At 35.8% G+C, this 21,080-nt stretch overlaps 2 protein-coding genes across 2 annotated transcripts in view; one reads left to right on the plus strand and one right to left on the minus strand.

The window, feature by feature from the left end:
* The window catches only part of LOC146163436 (tolloid-like protein 2), a 39,757-nt gene extending 19,419 nt beyond the window's left edge, over positions 1–20,338 (minus strand). The window contains exons 1-4 of the mRNA XM_083380497.1: positions 20,089–20,338; positions 13,560–13,737; positions 12,343–12,515; positions 11,647–11,845 (exon numbers count right to left, since the gene is read on the minus strand). Coding sequence (XP_083236623.1) covers positions 11,647–11,845; positions 12,343–12,515; positions 13,560–13,737; positions 20,089–20,338 — 800 coding nt within the window. The remainder of the gene's footprint in view (positions 1–11,646; positions 11,846–12,342; positions 12,516–13,559; positions 13,738–20,088) is intronic.
* Positions 645–3,753, plus strand: LOC146163438 (vitamin K-dependent protein S-like). The gene is made up of 6 exons (XM_083383010.1): positions 645–799; positions 1,534–1,664; positions 2,020–2,047; positions 2,607–2,699; positions 3,259–3,381; positions 3,714–3,753. Exons 1-6 carry the CDS (start codon positions 718–720, stop codon positions 3,719–3,721), a joined length of 465 nt encoding a protein of 154 aa, XP_083239136.1. The 5' UTR covers positions 645–717; the 3' UTR covers positions 3,722–3,753.
* Positions 20,339–21,080: the final 742 nt, after the last annotated feature.

The following is a 21,080-nucleotide window of genomic DNA, read 5'->3' on the forward strand; positions in this document are numbered from 1 at the left end:
TTGTTTCGAAACCTGGCCATCGTCAGCTCGAAACTCCGATATATTTGGAAAACACTCTGTGGTCGAAAGTTAAACGAGCGCTTGTTTGACGTTAAGTGAAAATAGCCTTGTTAATCGCATCACTTCGTTGCAATTTTTTTCAAAGTTACTTTTGTATTTGTCATCTCGAATCTACCACCAGATCTAACAAGAAATGAAAACTGTTACAACTTATTGATAACTTAATTTTTTTAAGATTATTTTTTATTCTCACATACTCAGTGAAACTTTTCCACTGAACCTACCATGCCTATAGGACCAATTAATTCAACTTGTTCGTCGGACAAACCTTCGTAACTTGGACCAATCAATCCGTTTCTAAAGTAGATGCACGCTATATATGACATTAGGGTTCATGCCATAATAATGACTCAAAAGTAATACCTAACGAACGAAGCTACTCGTATTAAATCATTTAGCCTCCAGTGATTCCTATTTTGAATCCGCTTCGAATACAAACAACGCAGCAGTTTCACTATGTCGTAAGTAGTTTGGCTATATCGTGGATAAAAATCATTTTGTGTCGATCCGGGAAAGTCCGAAACCGTTTGCTATAAAGGCGCTGGCCAGTTGAACGTTTTCTTTACAAACGTTGGCGACTTCAAGAAGTGTTTCAAAAAGTCAAAATCTTGAAGCTCTACAGTACCTTTACCATTCATCTTTGAAGCGACCAACAGCATGACAAGCCTAACTTACTTCGTTGCGATTGCCGCGGCACTTGTGGTTCTTCTCGTCGAACAAGGCACAAGCTCTCCCAGCGGTAAGTCAAGTTTTTTGAGTGTTAACTTTTTAATGGTTGAAGCTTTCCAAAAAAAAATTAAATGGTAGAGTAGCAAACGTAAAACAGTCTATCGCCATACTCGCGCAACCTTCTTTAAGAAACCTGAAACATTTATATAAACATTGTGTGTATTGTTTGATCAGATATGTTGATCACAGATTATACACAATGTGTGTATATATGTTTGAGATGCCGAACATATGGCGTAACTCTTTAAAAACGGAGCTATGTCGTTTCTCGACCGATTGCCGCTGAGCCTGCGTAACTCATATGAAGTCGGTAGAGAGAAGGTCGCGGGAGACCGTGAGTTCGAACCTAACCACAGGCTAATTCATGTTCGCACTATATTCCTAACTAATTCGGCTGATTACGGTAGGCTTTTCGGAAGCCATCAGGTGTACTTATTTAAAAGGTTCAGGGCAGAAAACAATGTACCTGAGGCGACTAAAAGGCCTTTATTGGCAATGTGTGCCTAAACATACGTAAAACAGGTGTTTTTTCGTTTGAAGGAAAAATAGGCGTTTTTATAGGTAAAAGATAGACGTTAATAAGTTAAGTTGGCATTTTGTTTACTTTACAAAATAGTTTGGTTGTTCAATGTTCTACAAAACCCAAGGCGAGGCAACGTTTACAGAATAACCGAAAGAAAGCATCTGGTGAGCTTTTGTGCAGAGTTAGAATTTTTGCAGTGACAGTCCACGTTTATTTCGCAGTGTTTGTAAACAAGCGAGACGCCTCCAAGTTTCTGGTGCGAAAGAAACGAGCCACGATTGAGTCGGAATGCTACGAGGAGGTCTGTTCATGGGAAGAGGTTAAAGAGTGTGAAGGGGATACCCAACAAGCAGTAAGACATACAAATAAAACTTTTCATAAAAAAAAACAAAAAACAAAAAAACACTTTTTTTTAACTTTTAATAAACAATGGAGTTTTTTATATAAACTATTGCTACCATAGGCTAATTACAAACCGCTCATCTCGTGATTCAAATTTCTGGCAACCTATTCAAGTTGCCTTCTTTAAGATTAATTACATCGAACGCTCGTCATTTACCCTGAAGAAGGTGAGAAAAAATATAGTACAAGCAGAACCCCAAACTATTTAAAAAAAATCCTAATTTATCTTAATCTTACTTCCAAACTCGAAAACTAACTTCCAAACTCAAACATTTTCAAACTAATAACGACTTGTTTATTTACAGAGGCTCACTTTTCTGCGCGCAAAACACGGTAAGTGAACATTAGATATGTTTGAAAGCGCTTGATCCAGTATTTAACTTTCTTATGTCGTCGAATTTGTGCAATTAACGGTAACAGCCGAAGTAGTGTTCTAGGCTACGTTATACCTTATCGGGCTACACTAAACATATTTTTAACGGCGATGATTATTGGTGCTATGCAAAATATTCCGAGGTCATTAATGCAACCAAGTGGTTCAAACTGACATATAATCACTAATATAAGCGTAAAAAATGGATCCCGTCAATAAACCTATAGCCACCGCCTGATGCTGCTTACCTGGCTAACAAAGTAATTGAAATCGATTTCCGAAAAAAATTATTGAAATTATGCAAAACTCGGAAAATTTAATCTAATACTATAACACCAACCAAACCCAAACGCTAACCCCAATCTTAACCCAAATCTATAATCTCTTATCAAGCGTAACAAAGCGATCCGGTCAAATAGCCACTCCAAAACATTATTATTTAGCGATGTAGGCTATGCGTGGTCTGAGTATTAGATACACCAACCTGACGACGACAATATAGAGCAACGTTTTGTGCAGGCAGGAAAGATCTTTACTGCATTCTTCCTCCAATAACTCTACACGATGATTCGTCAGCAGTCCATACCACACCAGCAAACGCCGAAAACTCTTGTAAGTTATCTTGTTCTGCTAAAATAAAATAAAAACTATCTGTACGGTACGTGAGAAATATTGAGGTTTTGGTCGGAGAAGTTATAACTGAATGACAACGCGACCAAAATACCGCTTATAAGCCCTAATTATCTTTCTCAAGATTGAAATTTCTTAATGTTTGTAGCATCTAAAAAAAAATAGTATACTTTTCCGAATCCCAAGTGCAAATATGTACAGAAAACAAATCACAAAATCTTATAAGTTTGATAAAAATTTCTGCCTCTTGTCAGTAGTAAAGTTCTTATCATACAACAGTGTAATGTGTGGTATAGTTCTGCCTTTGAAACCTCTTACTATGTTCCATATTTCACCAGGGTCCACTTTTAAATTTTCCTATTTGTCAATAATCTATTTATCTTTTTACTTGATAAACAATCAAATATTTCCGCGATCCGACATTAATTTTCATTCGCCACCGTTTTCAAACATACAGCCTTTTCTATACATACAAGCAAAACGACGTCGGTAACATGTTTGCAATATGCAGTCAAATAACATGACTTTTGTTGGACTATAGTTGAGGAGGGATGTGCCAACCTGGACTGTGGCATCTATGGCACCTGTCAGTGGCAAGAGGACAACGGGTCATATACTTGCGCTTGCCAAGAAGGCTGGCAGGGTGACAACTGTGACAAGCAAGGTGAGCGATTGGCATACTCGAAAGAAATTAAGTTAGTTTTCGATATTTCGTGCAGCTAAACCTATAGGGAATGTTTTTTAATACTTTAAGATAGTGGTTTTGAATGCCAGACCGGTTTGTAAAGTAGTTTTGTTGGCTGTAAATTTTACACGAAAAACTTAAAATAGTATAATTGGATATAGCATGGGTCTTCATCAATAAAAAAATGCAATAGTGTCGGTCACGTTTTTTAAGCTTATTTTAATTTTGAGAACAAAACCTCACGACACAAATGAATAGGCAATAAAAGCTTAACTTCGTTTAAGCTTAACCTTCCAACTTTATTTTTACAGTCGAATAAACATCATTTTCGACAACGGAGCCATAAATCAATTAAAGCAGGTAAAAGTTGAACTCCTTCTTATACAGCAACGACAATTTGAATTAAAGTGATTAAACTAAGCTTAAAAGAAGTATGTTAAAAAACGTCATATTTAACGCTATTGTACATTTCAGGGCCTACTCGAAAGGAGAAGCTTTGTTTCGTTGTGTACTTGAATATTCAAAGTTTCAAAAAATATAATTACAATTTACACAATATATGCTGACGTTTCTTTTGAGAAATTAGGCCTTCTAGAAATAAATGACAGGAGGGAACCACTTTAGCTGTATAGGCAGCCTAAAGATTTGAATAGCTGTGAGAAGTTTTGAAATGTTTTGTGTTTTGAATACCCTTATTAGAGCACTGATTTTTTGGAATCGATCCTAATATTTGGAAGTTTGGCTAACTGAAGTAAATAAATCACATTACCTTGCTAAAGTTATCAAGAGGCATGACAAGCACACAAAAATCGCAATACCCTCGCTAAAGGCTAAGCGGGATTTAAGATATCAAATTGTACATTAGGTTTTTCAAAATGCTTAAATAAATAAGGAAAACTTTATAACCGAAAAGAAAGCTTAAAATTAAATGTTCGCTCGATGCAGACTCGATTTACGTTTTATGTTGACTTTGAAATAAAGGTCCAACTGCATGGGTTAAATAATAAAGTAATGAAATCTCAATCATAGGGAATTAAAAAAAGAATAAATATCAATTATAGGGTTAAATTTTTACATGGATGACGTTTTGAAACAGTCAGCCTTAAAAAGCGTTGGTATCGAGCAAAGCTATATAGTTCGCCAATATAAAATTTACTAGTTAACTATATTACCTTATGACCTACTTGTTAATTCTATTATCACATTAAAAACATCCAGTAGTGTAAAGGGAATGCAAGGATAAATTTACGGTTACTTCCTGCTTCGATTTAAAGAAATATAGTTTGTCTCTGTGTGGCGCAAACAATTTTAGGTTTGCTTAACAGGCCAAGAGGAAAACTAAAACACTACAATAATCCTGTACAACAACCATTTTATTAACAATCGGCTACCACATGTGTAGAATCACAAATTTAAATAATAATTTTAGGTCAGCATTAGAGCAAAATGTGCGTTCGGACAGGTTGGCGTGCTAATTATAATTATAGTTTGTGTGTAAACGTGATTATTAAAATCTGTTTTAAAATTTTGGCGATTTGTTAAAGTACGTCGCCAAAACAAATGCTTTTCAGTATGCCGTTTTAAATCGTATTTACACACATAATCATGGGTAACACGAAAATGTTTGTGTAAAAGAACTTTGTAAGTTTAGACCATAGCATTGAATAACTAAAAACACATTGTCATAACGTAAAACTTAATTTGAAAGCAAATTATCAGCCACTCAAAATCTTTGGAAAGCTAACCCTCTTAGGCTACATCCGAGCACATAAAATTCTTTCAAATAACTAATACCGGTAGTCTAGATCAGTGCTTCGCAACCAAGTACAAGGTTTTTTGGAATGTTATTAAAACAAAGGGATTTTTGGAATTCAAGGGATTTTTTTTGGAACAAGGGATTTTCGGAATTTTATATTAAAAATGTTATTATACCCCGTTCTCCAAACAGCTTTTGCAAGGGGGTACAATTTTCACGACTTTAACGGGATTAAGAAATCTTAGTAAGTGCAAAATTTTATTTTTTATAACAAATCGCTCGATTTTTGGCTGCCATGGATATTTGCTGATGTTGTCTGTTGTCAATCGACATATATTTCGTAGCTGTGCCGCCGAATTGGTATATAGCTATGCTGGTATGCCGCAAGTGGACAAAAGGGTTGCGGAGCACTGGCCTAGATCTATTTTGACACTTCACGCCTCGTAATTTAGGTTGAAGAAGAATAAAAGTGTTTACAATTGAAAGTAAATATACAAAAGGATGGACAAAACACTAAATATTACGATTAATTTAAAATGTAAAAATGCCTACTTATTAGAAAAAGCATACATTTACTTTGGTAGCAAATATGTACAATATCTTATTGAGGACAGTTGTTTATTGTAAACAAAAATACTTTTTTATCTTTAACTCAAAGAAACGTTTTGCTGCTGGTTGGTTTGTTGTTTTTACTGCTGGCTCATAATGAGTTAAAGTTTTAGCATTTTTAATTGTGTTATTTGTTCAGCAGATTTTCATTGAACCCATAAGACCCAGTATGTTTAAATTAAAGGTTGAAATCAAGGTAATCAACTCCTTGCGCGTTGATATTATGCATATTGCCAGAGTTTTCGCATTGGCGCTCTTGTCTTGCTCCCCCTGTGAACAAACGTATAACATTAGTTGCCAAACAACATTTCAAACATTTTTTTTGGATACAATTTTTGCTTTATCAGTACGATTTTTGATGCAATTGTTTGTACACAATTAGAGTGCAGTAAATCTCCCAATTTACCAATTGAACTGACCCTGAGTGTTGCTTCAATTTCGTTCATTGTAAAATCACAGTGAACGCTAAAATGTTTCAAATTGATGACGCAACTAATTTTGACTTTTAAGCACAGCGTCGTAAACCCACACAATTGTAACGGCAGGTTTAGTGCTACAGGAGTCTTGATATTACGCTGTGCTCTTACTTGATTTATTTTCTAAAAAGGTTGTCCTATAGCACGACCGTGAATCAAAAAACTTACCGCTTTGTCCAGTTGCGGGATAAGTGAATGTAAGACCATCAGCACAGGAGTAGATTTCATCCAGGTCTTCAATTGGACCCTGGGGCTCTTGTCGATTCGGTTGTGGAAGTCCTCCAGTAAACTGCACATTGCTCCGATCTTCCATGCGGCAGTTTAGTAGAGGCTGCGATCTTGGTATGGGTAATTCTTCTGCTTTGTGTTGTTGCGGAATGCATGGGGCAGTAGCCGCCTGTTGAGGCTCAGAAACCTCCATTGGTTTTTGAACTTCTTCCTCGTTTTTAGGGTCAGAGTTGAATCTCTTAAAATACCTGCGGTACAAAAAAATTGATGTCTTTAAAAACAACAATCTGTACGCGATTGCGAGAAAAGACAGAAAGTGCATTTTTATTGCAAAATGTTGACAAAGATAGCCAGCACCTAATTTTTTAACAATGTTCTGACTACATAAAAACATTTACATCCAACTCACGATTTCGAACGTGTTTCTCTCGATCTTTCTTCAAAGTTTAACAATTTCTCCCATTCTCAGGACTTTCGAACAAATTGTTGTTAACCCCTTTGAACAAACCTTTTTTAACTTACACTTTTTTGTAGCAGATAGTGATTATGCCACTGAGAAGAATCACCGTGGCTACGACCGCTCCAGCTATAACGCCGGGGTTTGTTTGAGCTGGAGATGTGGGGGTAGCTGAAAGAAGAGAAAATAGTAAAGGTGTGACAAAAAACTTGTGAAGGTTTGCAGAATTGCCTGTATGATCACAACAATTAAGGCCGTTTGCGCTTTAAATTTGAAATAAAAACCCAGTTAAAAATACCACCTTTATTTATGTTTACATATCTGAATCAAGGGTAATTCACTCTGGCTATTTTCAAGCCCAGTTTGATATAGAAACGAATTTTGTGCCGGTGTTAAATCGAGTTAAGTCAAATGTGACATGAAATAAATTACGTGACTATTCGGGGTAAAATGATGTAACTTAATGAATAAGGCATTTGTACAAATGATTATTTTTTAATAAATGTTTTGCTGCCATTAAACATAAAAGAGGCGCCTTAGATCAAATTTAATCGCTTAGGGCAATTGTGTGTTAGTGACCTAAGTAAAGAACAGCCACTTTATTGATAGTAGTTTGTCGATATTGAAGATGTTACCTGCAGTCATTTTTGGTTGGTAAGTTGATATGGCTGTTTCTGAAAAAAAAAACACATTAAGGTTGATGGACAGGATTGGTATAACCCTATTTGGGAATGTATTGGCTAACCATAATTCATGTCGATTAGGCCGAATTTCATGTTAGGCCTGGTCTCGTGCTCACAATTTATAAAGCCTATTCCCCACTATAGTGCAATTTTTAAAGTGATAATGGAGCTTGATAATGAATTTCAAAGCCGAAAGGCGAACTTATTATATTTCAGTTAATGTGTCACATTAAGTGAAAAGGATGCAAGTTCGTATCGAAACGCCTTAATCAGGATGATGGCTATCTACTCGACCTAAAGTGATATAGCTAGAAAAGTTAAGAGAAATGTTGGAGAATAATGGTTGAAGGTTGTAAAAATACGTAATAAGAATATCAAATCCCATACAGAAGTAGGTATCATTTTAAACGTTTCGAACAACTCTTCTTATTCATTTTCAGCATAGTGAGAAGGCACTGATTATAAAAGTGTATATACTCTTGTTAGAAAGAAAGAGCATTCAAAAGCGAAATTGCATCGAAGACATAAAACAAACCCCGGATATTGCGACTTAAACCGTTCCGGTCCTACAGTCACTGAAGAGTGCGATTAAGTTCGGCTACAGCAATTGTTCCGTGGAATCACGAAACTTGCCTATGTCCTATGACCAAAGGCATACCTCGTTGTATTGTAAAGCAAAAATATTGATCCATTACTTTCACTACATACACAAAGCATAATTTTCCGAATATAGAAGTGATTTAATTCATATATTTTATTTCATCCTAATAATCTGTCCTATATATTTAGCGTAGATTATCTAGCCAATGTCTTGTATGTCATATATTAACTGTGATATTTCAACGCACGGTGGCCATCTTGGATGAATCTAGTGTAGGGGCGCATATGTCTATGGCCCTTCAACTGTATGTCTTGTCTATTTTTATTATTAAGGCTATATGCAAACTCTCCGTGGTAATATAAATTATATTTCAAGTATATGTTGGCCGATTTTTCGAAAAAAACTTTTTCCGAAAGCACAAAGTTGCCATCACAACTTTGAAAACATAATTAATTATTGCAAATTGAACGATATAAAAGCGTTTTATCGCTTAGCGCCAATCGATAACATATTTTTAATAGCTTTCGTAATAAATGTAACACCTCTCAGCTTAAAATTAACAAATAAACTAGCTGACGAGTGTTCTAAGATTGTTTTTTATGACATCACGTTTAAACGTAGTTTTGTGACATCACGTTTTGATGTAACTCTGTGACGCCATCTCTAAAAATGTTTAATGAAATAAAATGCTAGATCCGTGCGTGGTGACCATACATAAAAACAATACATATGCTGTTTCTATGCTTAGTATACACAACAACGTCCGGCAACTAGAAACCAGGGCTGCGGAGTCGGAATGGGGACTCGGGACTCGACGGAGGTGGTTTGTTTTGCCGGACTTGGACTCAAGACTCGCGACTCGCGTAAGACCACGTAAAACTACTCGAGTCCCGAGTCTGACGTGCGTATGGGCATTTCCAAATATTAAAACTTATATTGTCGCTAACTGTAAATCGTAAAAGTTAAATATCAAATAGTGGAATATTTTGGACTCGGGTATATTATAATAGCCAAAGTCGGACTCGGGAGTTAGACTCGGGTTATTTTTAACCTACTCCGCAGCCTTGCTAGAAACTCTACTGACCGGCCAAGTATCTTATTCTGTAGAATGTAATCTGCTGGTCATAGTAGTAGTAGTTGTAGTAGTTGGCCGATGATTTGAAGTAGATGGTCATGTACATTCCACTGCTAACATAGGTTGGTGGAAGGGAGGCACCGCAATGTTTGCCCAACAATGTTGAGTCAGTGCTTGATCCATCGTACACCGCTAGATATTCCCTCCTGCATAAATATACCGTTATTTTACAGCCTCCTCTATCAGATGCGGTTACAGAATCCCTGTTTAGACGGGGGAGGGCTTACTTTATTTAAAGATGCCGTAAGTTAAGTCAAAACGTACATCTGAGTGTGGCGTAATTAAGTTGTAACATTGGGAACAGCAAACAGGTCGTTTATTTGGCTAAAGTTGAGGTGGTACTTTCAAAGAAGAGGTGCTACTTTCAATACAAAAGCTTCAATAGAAAGATAAAGCAGAAGTACGCCTTTATGTCGTTGAAATGTCAAAACTTTTATTTTCGGGGGTTCGATTGGACGCACGAAACTGTTGAGCTAAACAATTTCATCAAAGTTCACAAAGACATATTTAGGATTAAAAAATATGAAATTTAAGTGACGAGATAAAGTAAAAAAAAAAAATATATATATATATATATATATGTATATAAATTTGATGATATCCTACCCGCAATGATCCTTCAGTTTGAAAGTCACGAATATAATTCGAACGCAATACGCGTCACTTTTGGCGGTGAGTAAGTAAGTGCAGTCCGAACTCGTACCCAGCGGGTCATTGGGCGAGTAAATCGTTCCGTTAAATGTCGGAACTACCGCTATCGTCTGTCCGCATGTGCTTGGAGAAAAAGCTGGAACTGAAGATCAAGTTTGATTTTAAAACAACTATAGGATTTACCAAAAATAGTTACGGCGTTACCATGTGATGCGTAATATACCTAGAAATTTAAAGGTTAATGATGAAAACTTAACTTCTTCTTCGATTTATATTTTAAATATAAGCACCAGCAATTCGAATGGAAGAAACAGTTTAGGACTCCGAAATTATTTTCATATTAGATTATTATATAATATTTCTAACAAGCCTTTTTGAACGTGTTTGGTAGCACAGTGCTTGGAACTGTCCACTAGATCTAACAAAGAATTCAAAATTCTGTGAGTAGTAAATTATGTTTACATAAAATGACCTGTTTTACTATATTTTCGACCATATGTTTACCAATTTACGTTTTGCTACTTTAATTAAAGGAAATTTAAAAAGAACTGAAACATTTCTTATCCAAGCTTGTATATTCCCTTTCTTTTTATATGTGTTGAATATGTGTTAAAAATAAAGGTAACCTTTTAATTTTATCTTGTATTTGGATGAGGGCATTGAAATTGACATTGAAGTTACAAACGGATCTGACAAGACTGCAAATCTTAACATGGTGCAAAATAGTACGGCGGATACGCCATAGCTTTCAGAATAATATGCAAAAATTAACATACCGGCCTCGTATCTTATGCTGAAGCCCGAATGTTGCACCGACCCGTCGGATTTGAAGAATATGGTCATGTACCTTCCACTGCTGGAGTGAGAAAGCGGGATTGTGGAACCGCAATATTTTCCAAGCACATTGGAACTGGTGCTTTGTCCATCGTACACCTCTAGGTAATCCAAGCTATGAAATAACAGGGGATCTTGCGGAAAGCAGAATAGATTTATAGACGGTAGACCACTGTGTTGAAAAGCGAAGCAATATACCTTCCGTAGCATAATTTTTGTTGATAAAACATTGTTTATGTTACAACACTGACTAAAAGAAATCATTGTAAACGGAAAGTGTCTAATTTTTTACTGTTTTGGGATACAAGTTTGGAAGAGCTAAAGAACAGCTATACAAAGACTACAATGTTAATGTTACACTATTCAAACGTGGAAAACTTTTTATTTTAGAAAAGTCGAGGTATGTCGTTTAAAAATTGTTGAAGCTGGTTTGAGAGTCAGCGAAAACGAAGAGTTTTGCAGCTGACTAGATGATTTAACCGTCTTTTGCCGCCCCCTAGGAACTACGGACGCTTAGTTTATCTAAATTTTTCGCATGTGTATACGGTTGTTCCGAAATAAATTTAAATCTGTCTAAATCTTTGAACCTATATAGCTTTAGTAATATTCAAAGATAGATTAGGTTTAAGACAAAATAGACAATGGTTTACTCGCAACATTTACAAGTAATGGCGCACGTGTATATTTGGCTCCCAACTGCTGTTAAAGTGCTCATAGAAAACGTCATCATCATGTACCTGATGTGAGAATTTTGTCTTTCACCGTATCCTCTTAATCATTTTTTACCTTTGAGTATATTTTCAAACAAACTTACTCGCATCCCGGGGAGGATTCTAGGTAAAAAGCTACGAAGGTGATTGAAACGTGCAATGCGCTAGTCGGACTCGTGATCCGGTAGGTGCACTCAGAGTTAGGCAGGTAATTTCCCGGGTAGTTTGGAGAGTTGATCAAATCGTTGGTGCCAGCGGCCAATTCAACACTGACGTCACAATTTTGATTTGCAGATTCGGTAACTAAAAATATCAAAAAGAGTAAACGTGTATCGTAATAATTCATCCATGAGCAACAAAACAAAGCCAAGTTATGACTAATTATTTTGTATTATCAACTTTTTCAAACATTAGCAATCTTCCGCAGACCACCATTTACTGTTAAAAAGCAATAGATTAAATATTAGTTTGTCATTAAACTGCATTGATATGACATTGCCAATAGTTATCAGTTTTCCAATTTTCGGACCGGAAATGCTGGATACCACAGCTGTCTGCGAATTTTATGTTTCCAAAAAATAACATTTGATAAAACACATACCGGTACAAAGAAAAAGCTGATTTGATTTAGGAATGACGACGTTTAATTCAATAAAAAAGTTTAGTCTTTGTATTAGTATTAGAAAAAAAATTTTTTTTGACCGTTCTGACCAATAATGGACTTAAAGTGGAAAAAAGTCAAATATATGGGTATGGTATTTTTCCTGGAGTGCTAAATTATATAAACATATCGAACTCACTAGTTTCATATCTCATTCGAAAGCCAGAAAATTGAGAGGAAGAATCCGATTTGAAGCGGACCGTCATATACATTTGACTGCTGGTGTGTGAGGGGGGAATCAATTGACCGCAATGCTTACCAAGCAACCTCGCACTCGTGCTTGATCCGTCGTACACTGCCAGGAAGTCGTACCTGTAACATTAAAGTTCTTAAAGCAGTGAATAACACAGTAAGCCAGATTTTCAAGGTAATAGAACAAGGGTTCTTTTTTACCGTAGACACCTAATTTTTTTTTTCGCTTTGCGCGGACCACGGAAGGGGAGAATTTTTAAAATTGACTTCCCGGTACGACTTTAGAAATCTGCCGATTTCGGTCCGAAAAATGTTAAAGTGTAACGAAGTCTACATTCAGTGCAAAGCCGTTTCAATTTAATTTAAGTTGTTTTTTTAAATTGATTACTTCCTAAATATACACTACTATTTTTATTAGGCCTTCATGAACCCCCTAAAACTAGTTCATGGACCCCCAAAGGGTCCGTAGCCCCAGCTTAACAACCCTTGTAATTATGTGTTTGTGCCTCTCGACAAAAGTACAAAAAGTAGTGATATGGAAGTTTTCAGAAAACGGCTTTGTCAGTTGGCTCGAAACCTATTGCTGTAATTCAGTGATTGAGTAACGATTGAATTCAAACAAGAAAGGTCGGACTGGCTATTCAAAATGAAAGCTAATATTAAGTTTATATGTTCACTTTTTCCTGTATTTTCTCAAATATTTATTAACACAGGGGTATATTTCATTTACCATGTATTTTTATACTATTATTAGTTGGCTCCAGGCTATTTTTACTGTTCTCACATAAATGACGCCAATGTGCATCTGACGTAGAATTTAGCATGACCGCTCTATATGCTATACCAAACTTTAAACTATGGATCATCAACCTTAGACGTGGGCCAAAGCCCAACTCAGAAGGGTCTCGGTGTAAATAGCAAACTTCGACGAACCATTTTAATGAAGAACTTGTAGTTTTTGAAGCATTTCATTAGCATAACTGTTACTCAAGGCGGGCCTGGGATATTTTTGGGCAATAGGGAATGAGTTTAATTACATACAAAGAATGCATTAAGGAAATTGGGTTTGCGACCTCGCTTTCAGTATGTAAAATAGGTGGTTGGCTGGATAATTGATATTAGCAGGCCGTAGTTGTTGAAACGTTAAGCGATATATCAACTTACTCGCAGTTTGATGATTGTTCGAGGTGAAAAGCCACAAAGCTGACTTTAATGTGACGGTCGTTATTGGTGCTTGTGAAGTTGTAGGTGCACTCCGAGTTTGCTGGGTACTCGTTCGGGTAGTTTAATGAGCTGATAAAACCACTACGAGTCGAAGCAAGTTGAATCCTGCGGCTGCAACCTAAATAAACAAGCTACAATGTCTTGCCATTTATTAGTTGCTAAAAATTTTTTTATTTTTTTTTTTTACTAGTTGCTAAGTTGAACTACATTTAAACATCAATCGCCGTTTTTTAGGTATGTTTTAATTTAGTTTTTTATTTCATTTTTTCGAGAGCGGGTCCAAGGGTAATTAAACAGGGAAAGAGCCGTAACTACAACCGGTTCAGTCGGTGTAATGCAGATGTGCCTCAGAGCTGGGGACGGAACGTGCTGCTAGTTTTTCTTTAATATGTCTGGTAAAAACTGGTAAACTTGTTAAAAATTTGATCTGAAATATTCACATAGTAACTGTTTGGCGGCTTTAAGTTTATTACTTATTTAAGGATCAATTATTACACGTTTGACGATATTCCCCTAACAAAAAGAGTCATATTAATTATCGGCATTTTTCGAAAACATTGCAAATATCAGAAACCTTTTTTTAGCTAAAAAAAATGATCTTAATTGGTTATTATGAAACATGTCACCTCCAGAGGCGAATCCTGATGGTAGGCTACCTTGCCACACCACCCTCAAACTGTATTTTGCCTTTTCTTACACATAAACATTTTTTCGAAATCTCGTTATGTTTATAGCGTTTGTTTCGTAACAAACTTTTATAAAATATTTTATCTCAAAGGCGTCGTGAGTCTCATCGCGCCGTCAAATAAACGATTTGTCAGTTCTTTATTTAGCTTTGCGCTAATCGATAACATCTTTGTAACGCAGTGTGTGGTGCCCTTGAGATAACCTCCTGGCGTCACGTTATGGCATAACTATCTGACGTCATATCTGATTTTTTCATGCCCCCCGGAAAATCCTGGATTCGCCCCTGGGCGCCCAAAAGCCGAACGAAGTTACGGCCCTGATCGGGGTACATGCTTATAACAACAGCATGTAAACATACTTGCTTAGCTGTAAAACTATTCAAATAAAAGTTGTAAGATTTATAAAAGAGCAAAAATTTAATAAAAGTAATGCCAACGCTTACCTGTGTTCCACCAACCATCACACACCAAAAACTTTACCAAGGCAAAAAGAAGTACTGCTATAACACTATTCATTTTTCTTTTTGCTAATATCTTTATGTCTTAGACTGAAGCAAAAATAAAAGTTTAACTATTTGTTTGTAAAACACCGTTAATTTTTTTCAGAAAATGTAGATGCAACCCTGTTTCCCGAATCTTCCGGGAGTCAACAGCCTACCAAACGTTTCGCTACTTGTAAAAGTTGATAATATCAATTGTAAAACGTTGCGCATTTGAGATAATGGGCGGAAGTAAGCTGATGTCTAGCACAGCTTGAACTAATAAGTAACATCGAAACTAATTGTTATGTGTTTAAATCTATTTAAAGTGGCACAGGCCGTCCAGCGTACGAAAACTAGCTTTAACTACAAAACCCTAATTAGGTTATCGGCTATTGAAGACCAGCATTGTTTAGTTTTGTAAATGGAAACTGCAGTGACAGATCGAAAGTTTGAGGCTTATGCTTCAGCGATTAACAAAAGATACATTTGTTTTTAACCATTGTTTAAAACTGTGTAGGCCTACGTTGCGAATGTTCAGTTGTAGGCCTACTGCTACACAATACTATGAAAAAACGTCACTCATGTTGATTAGGGATGTTAAACTACAGTAAGCTATAATATCACAATTTTCGAAAAAGATCTAATTCTACTTTTCGATAAGAAGGTTCAGGGTCTATTGGCAACTAAAATGTTATGTGGATCGCCTAATGCCAAATCATTTGACTTGAAATAAAGATTAAATAGCTCACATATATATATACGGATTAAACTGTATTTGCTGTTCGCATACAAACATCCTGAAGTAACACAGTAAAACATATCCATAGTTCCGAACGATGTTTTAAACATGTTAAAATTAACGTTATTCTTATCATTAAACAGATAGAGCTTTGCCACTCATGAAAACTAACGTATTCAATCATGCAGCAATTTTAATTAGCTTTATGTTCATTTGACAATAAAGACCGAGAAGACTACATTTGTCATCGAAGCATTTTTAACCAAATTGCGCAACAATTTCAGACATGAAAATGTTAACGTTTTTTCGAACAGATGCGCAGTCAAAATTAAAAGACGCGCAAAACAGTTAAATATAACAAGACTATAGTATTACTTGATGAGGTTTGCCCGTGTTTTAATAAGTTAAGTTGGCCTTTTGTTTACTTTACGAAATAGTTTGGTTGTTCAATGTTCTACAAAACCCAAGGCGAGGCAACGTTTACAGAATAACCGAGAGAAAGCATCTGGTGAGCTTTTGTGCAAAGTTAGAATTTTTGCAGTGACAGTCCACGTTTATTTCGCAGTGTTTGTAAACAAGCGAGACGCCTCCAAGTTTCTGGTGCGAAAGAAACGAGCCACGATTGAGTCGGAATGCTACGAGGAGGTCTGTTCATGGGAAGAGGTTAAAGAGTGTGAAGGAGATACCCAACAAGCAGTAAGACATACAAATAAAACTTTTCATAAAAAAAAACAAAAAAACAAAACACTTTTTTTAACTTTTAATAAACAATGGAGTTTTTTATATAAACTATTGCTACCATAGGCTAATTATAAACCGCTCATCTCGTAATTCAAATTTCTGGCAACCTATTCAAGTTGCCTTCTTTAAGATTAATTACATCGAACGCTCGTCATTTACCCTGAAGAAGGTGAGAAAAAATATAGTACAAGCAGAACCCCAAACTATTTAAAAAAAATCCTAAACCCAAATCTATAATCACTTATCAAGCGTAAAAAAGCGATCCGGTCAAATAGCCACTTCAAAACATTATTATTTAGCGATGTAGGCTATGCGTGGTCTGAGTATTAGATACACCAACCTGACGACGACTATATAGAGCAACGTTTTGTGCAGGCAGGAAAGATCTTTACTGCATTCTTCCTCCAATAACTCTACACGATGATTCGTCAGCAGTCCATACCACACCAGCAAACGCCGAAAACTCTTGTAAGTTATCTTGTTCTGCTAAAATAAAAAATAAAACTCTGTACGGTATATGTGAGAATTATTGAGGTTTTGGTCGGAGAAGTTATAACTGGGTGACAACGCGGCCAAAATACCGCTTATAAGCCCTAATTATCATTCTCGATGTTGAAATTTCTTAATGTTTGTACCATCTAAAAAAAAATAGTATACTTTTCCGAATCCCAAGTGCAAATAGTTATACAGAAAACAAAGCACAACATCTTGTAAGTTTGATAAAAATTTCTGCCTCTTGTCAGTAGTAAAGTTCCTATCATACACCAGTGTAATGTTTGGTATACTTCTGCCTTTGAAACCTCTCACTATGTTCCATATTTCACCAGGGTCCACTTTTAAATTTTCCTATTTATCAATAACCTATTTATCTTTTTACTTGATAAGCAATCAAATATTTCCGCGATCCGACATTAATTTTCATTCGCCACCGTTTTCAAACATACAGCCTTTTCTATACATACAAGCAAAACGACGTCGGTAACATGTTTGCAATATGCAGTCAAATAACATGACTTTTGTTGGACTATAGTTGAGGAGGGATGTGCCAACCTGGACTGTGGCATCTATGGCACCTGTCAGTGGCAAGAGGACAACGGGTCATATACTTGCGCTTGCCAAGAAGGCTGGCAGGGTGACAACTGTGACAAGCAAGGTGAGCAATTGGCATACTCGAAAGAAATTAAGTTAGTTTTCGATATTTCGTGCAGCTAAACCTATAGGGAATGTTTTTTAATACTTTAAGATAGTGGTTTTGAATGCCAGACCGGTTTGTAAAGTAGTTTTGTGGGCTGTAAATTTTACACGAAAAACTTAAAATAGTATAATTGGATATAGCATGGGTCTTCATCAATAAAAAAATGCAATAGTGTCGGTCACGTTTTTTAAGCTTATTTTAATTTTGAGAACAAAACCTCACGACACAAATGAATAGTCAATAAAAGCTTAACTTCGTTTAAGCTTAACCTTCCAACTTTATATTTACAGTCGAATAAACATCATTTTCGACAACGGATCCATAAATCAACCAAAGCAGGTAAAAGTTGAACTCCTTCTTATACAGCAACGACAATTTGAATTAAAGTGATTAAACTAAGCTTAAAAGAAGTATGTTAAAAAACGTCATATTTAACGCTATTGTACATTTCAGGGCCTACTCGAAAGGAGAAGCTTTGTTTCGTTGTGTACTTGAATATTCAAAGTTTCAAAAAATATAATTACAATTTACACAAAATATGCTGACGTTTCTTTTGAGAAATTAGGCCTTCTAGAAATAAATGACAGGAGGGAACCACTTTAACTATATAGGCAGCCTTAAGATTTGAATAGCTGTGAGAAGTTATGAAATGTTTTGTGTTTTGAATCCCCTTATCAGAGCACTGATTTTTTGGAATCGTTCATAATATTTGGAAGTTTGGCTAACTGAAGTAAATAAATCACATTACCTTGCTAAAGTTATCAAGAGGCATGACAAGCACACAAAAATCGCTATACCCTCGCTAAAGGCTAAGCGGGATTTAAGATATCAAATTGTACATTAGGTTTTTCAAAATGCTTAAATAAATAAGGAAAACTTTATAACCGAAAAGAAAGCTTAAAATTAAATGTTCGCTCGACGCAGACTCGATTTACGTTATATGTTGACTTTGAAATAAAGGTCCAACTGCATGGGTTAAATGATAAAGTAATGAAATCTCAATCATAGGGCATGAAAAAATGAATAAATACCAATTATAGGGTTGGGAATTTTACGATGACGTTTTAAAACAGTCAGCCTAAAAAAGCTTGGTATCGAGCAAACCTATATAGTTCGCCAATATAAAATTTACTATAGTTAACTATATTACCTTACTTGTTAATTCTATTATCACATTAAAAACATCCAGTGGTGTAAAGGAAATGGTTTAGCTACAGAAAGACTAGCGGTTGAGTTGGTCAAACAACGTTAAAACCTCAGGTTTGCTTAAACGATACTAAAATGAAATTTACAATTACTTCCTGCTTCGGTTTAAAGAAATATAGTTTGTCTCTGTTTGGCGCAAACAATTTTAGGTTTGCTTAACAGGCCAAGAAAAAACTTAAACACTACAATAATCCTGTACAACGACCATTTTATTTACAATCGGCTACCACATGTGTAGAATCACCAATTTAAATAATAATTTTAGGTCAGCATTAGAGCAAAATGTGCGTTCGAACAGGTTGGCGTGCTAATTATAATTATAGTTTGTGTGTAAACGTGATTATTAAAATCTGTTTTAAAATTTTTGCGATTTGTTAAAGTACGTCGCCAAAACAAATGCTTTTCAGTATGCCGTTTTAAATCGTATTTACACACATAATGGTGGGTAACACGAAAATGTTTGCGTAAAAGAACTTTGTAAGTTTAGATCATAGCTTTGAATAACTAAAAACACATTGTCATAACGTAAAAGTTTATGTGAAAGCAGCAAATTATCAGCCACTCAAAAACTTTGGAAAGCTAACCGTTGTAGGCTACATCCGAGCACATAAAATTCTTTCAATTAACTTATACAGGTAGTCTAGATCAGTGCTTCGCAACCAAGTACAAGGTTTTTTAGAATATTATTAAAACAAAGGGATTTTTGGAATTCAAGGGATTTTTTTTGGAACAAGGGATTTTCGGAATTTTATATTAAAAATGTTATTATACCCCATAAATATGCTGTTACCCAACAAGCAGTAAGACATACAAAATAGTTATTATACCCCGTTCTCCATACAGCTTTTGCAAGGGGGTACAATTTTCACGACTATAACGGGCTTAAGAAATCTTAGTAAGTGCAAAATTTTATTTTTTATTACAAATCGCTCGTTTTTGGTTGCCATGGATATTTGCTGATGTTGTCTGCTGTCAATCGACATATATTTCGTAGCTGTGCCGCCGAATTGGTATATAGCTATGCTGGGAAGTGGAAAAAGGGTTGCGGAACACTGGCCTAGATCTATTTTTACACTTCACGCCCCGTAATTTTGGTTGAAGAAGAATAAAAGTGTTTACAATTGAAAGTAAATATACAAAATGATGGACAAAACACTAAATATTACGATTAATTTAAAATGTAAAAATGCCTACTTATTTGAACAAGCATACATTTACTAAAAATGTTTCAAATTGACGCTAAAATGTTTCAAATTGATGACGCAACTAATTTTGACTTTTAAGCACAGCGTCGTAAACCCACACAATTGTAACGGCAGGTTTGCCGCTACAGGAGTCTTGATATTAGGCTGTGCTCGAACTTGATTTATTTTCTAGAAAGGTTGTCCTATAGCACGACCGTGAATCAAAAAAAACTTACCGCTTCGTCCAGTTGCGGGATAAGTGAATGAAAGACCATCAGCACAGGAGTAGATTTCATCCAGGTCTTCAATTGGACCCTGGGGTTCTTGTCGATTGGGTTGTGGAAGTCCTCCAGTAAACTCATTACTCCGATCTTCCATGTGGCAGTTTAGTAGAGGCTGCGACCTTGGTATGGGTAATTCTTGTGCTTTGTGTTGTTGCGGAATGCATGGGGCAGTAGCCGCCTGTTGAGGCTCAGAAATCGCCATTGGTTTTTGAACTTCTTCCTCGTTTTTAGGGTCAGACGCGTTTCGTTCGATCTTTCTTTAGCAAAGTTTAACAATTTCGCCCGTTCTCAGGACTTTTGAACAAATTGTTGTAAACCCCTTTGAACAAACCTTTTTAACTTACGTGTTTTCGTTTCCTTACTTGTAATTTTAGCATAAAATTATGTCACTTTTCGGCCTAAGACCTGAGTTAAAAAGTCAAAAGTCTTGTTTGAATGTATTTTCTCTGCATTGTTACTTATGTTGTATATGCGTAATAGCTAAATAAAATTCAGTTAATAAATTCATTAGAAGCAAAATTCGAATAGATTGGACGTTTTGTCCTGTTTTTTTGGCGTTGAAAATATCGTAGGCCAAGTAACATGCGATTTTCCATGTTACCGCTGCCCATTACCATATTTCGATAGAGTCTGTATGTTTAATGGTTTTAAAATCGCACTTTAATATATAAGATCAAAAAATACCCTTTAAAGCATTTTGGACGCCAATACACAAGCTTTTACGGCTTCTATATAGGTTATAACTTTTTAATTAACCTTTTAGTCCCGATAACTGATATATAGGTTCCAAGCAATCCTGTTCACTAATATCCAAGCATCTATAGCAGTGCTTCGTAACCAATGGGTCGACTTTGACTTGGCAGGGCTAGCTTACTGCAGTAAATCAAATTATAGAGTTTGCTCTGAGCAAGATTTTGAGAAAATTCCGGAAGTTTGAGAAAATT

This window comes from Ascidiella aspersa, chromosome 2 (genome assembly GCF_963924565.1).
Source record: "Ascidiella aspersa chromosome 2, kaAscAspe10.2, whole genome shotgun sequence".
Lineage (NCBI taxonomy): Eukaryota > Metazoa > Chordata > Ascidiacea > Phlebobranchia > Ascidiidae > Ascidiella > Ascidiella aspersa.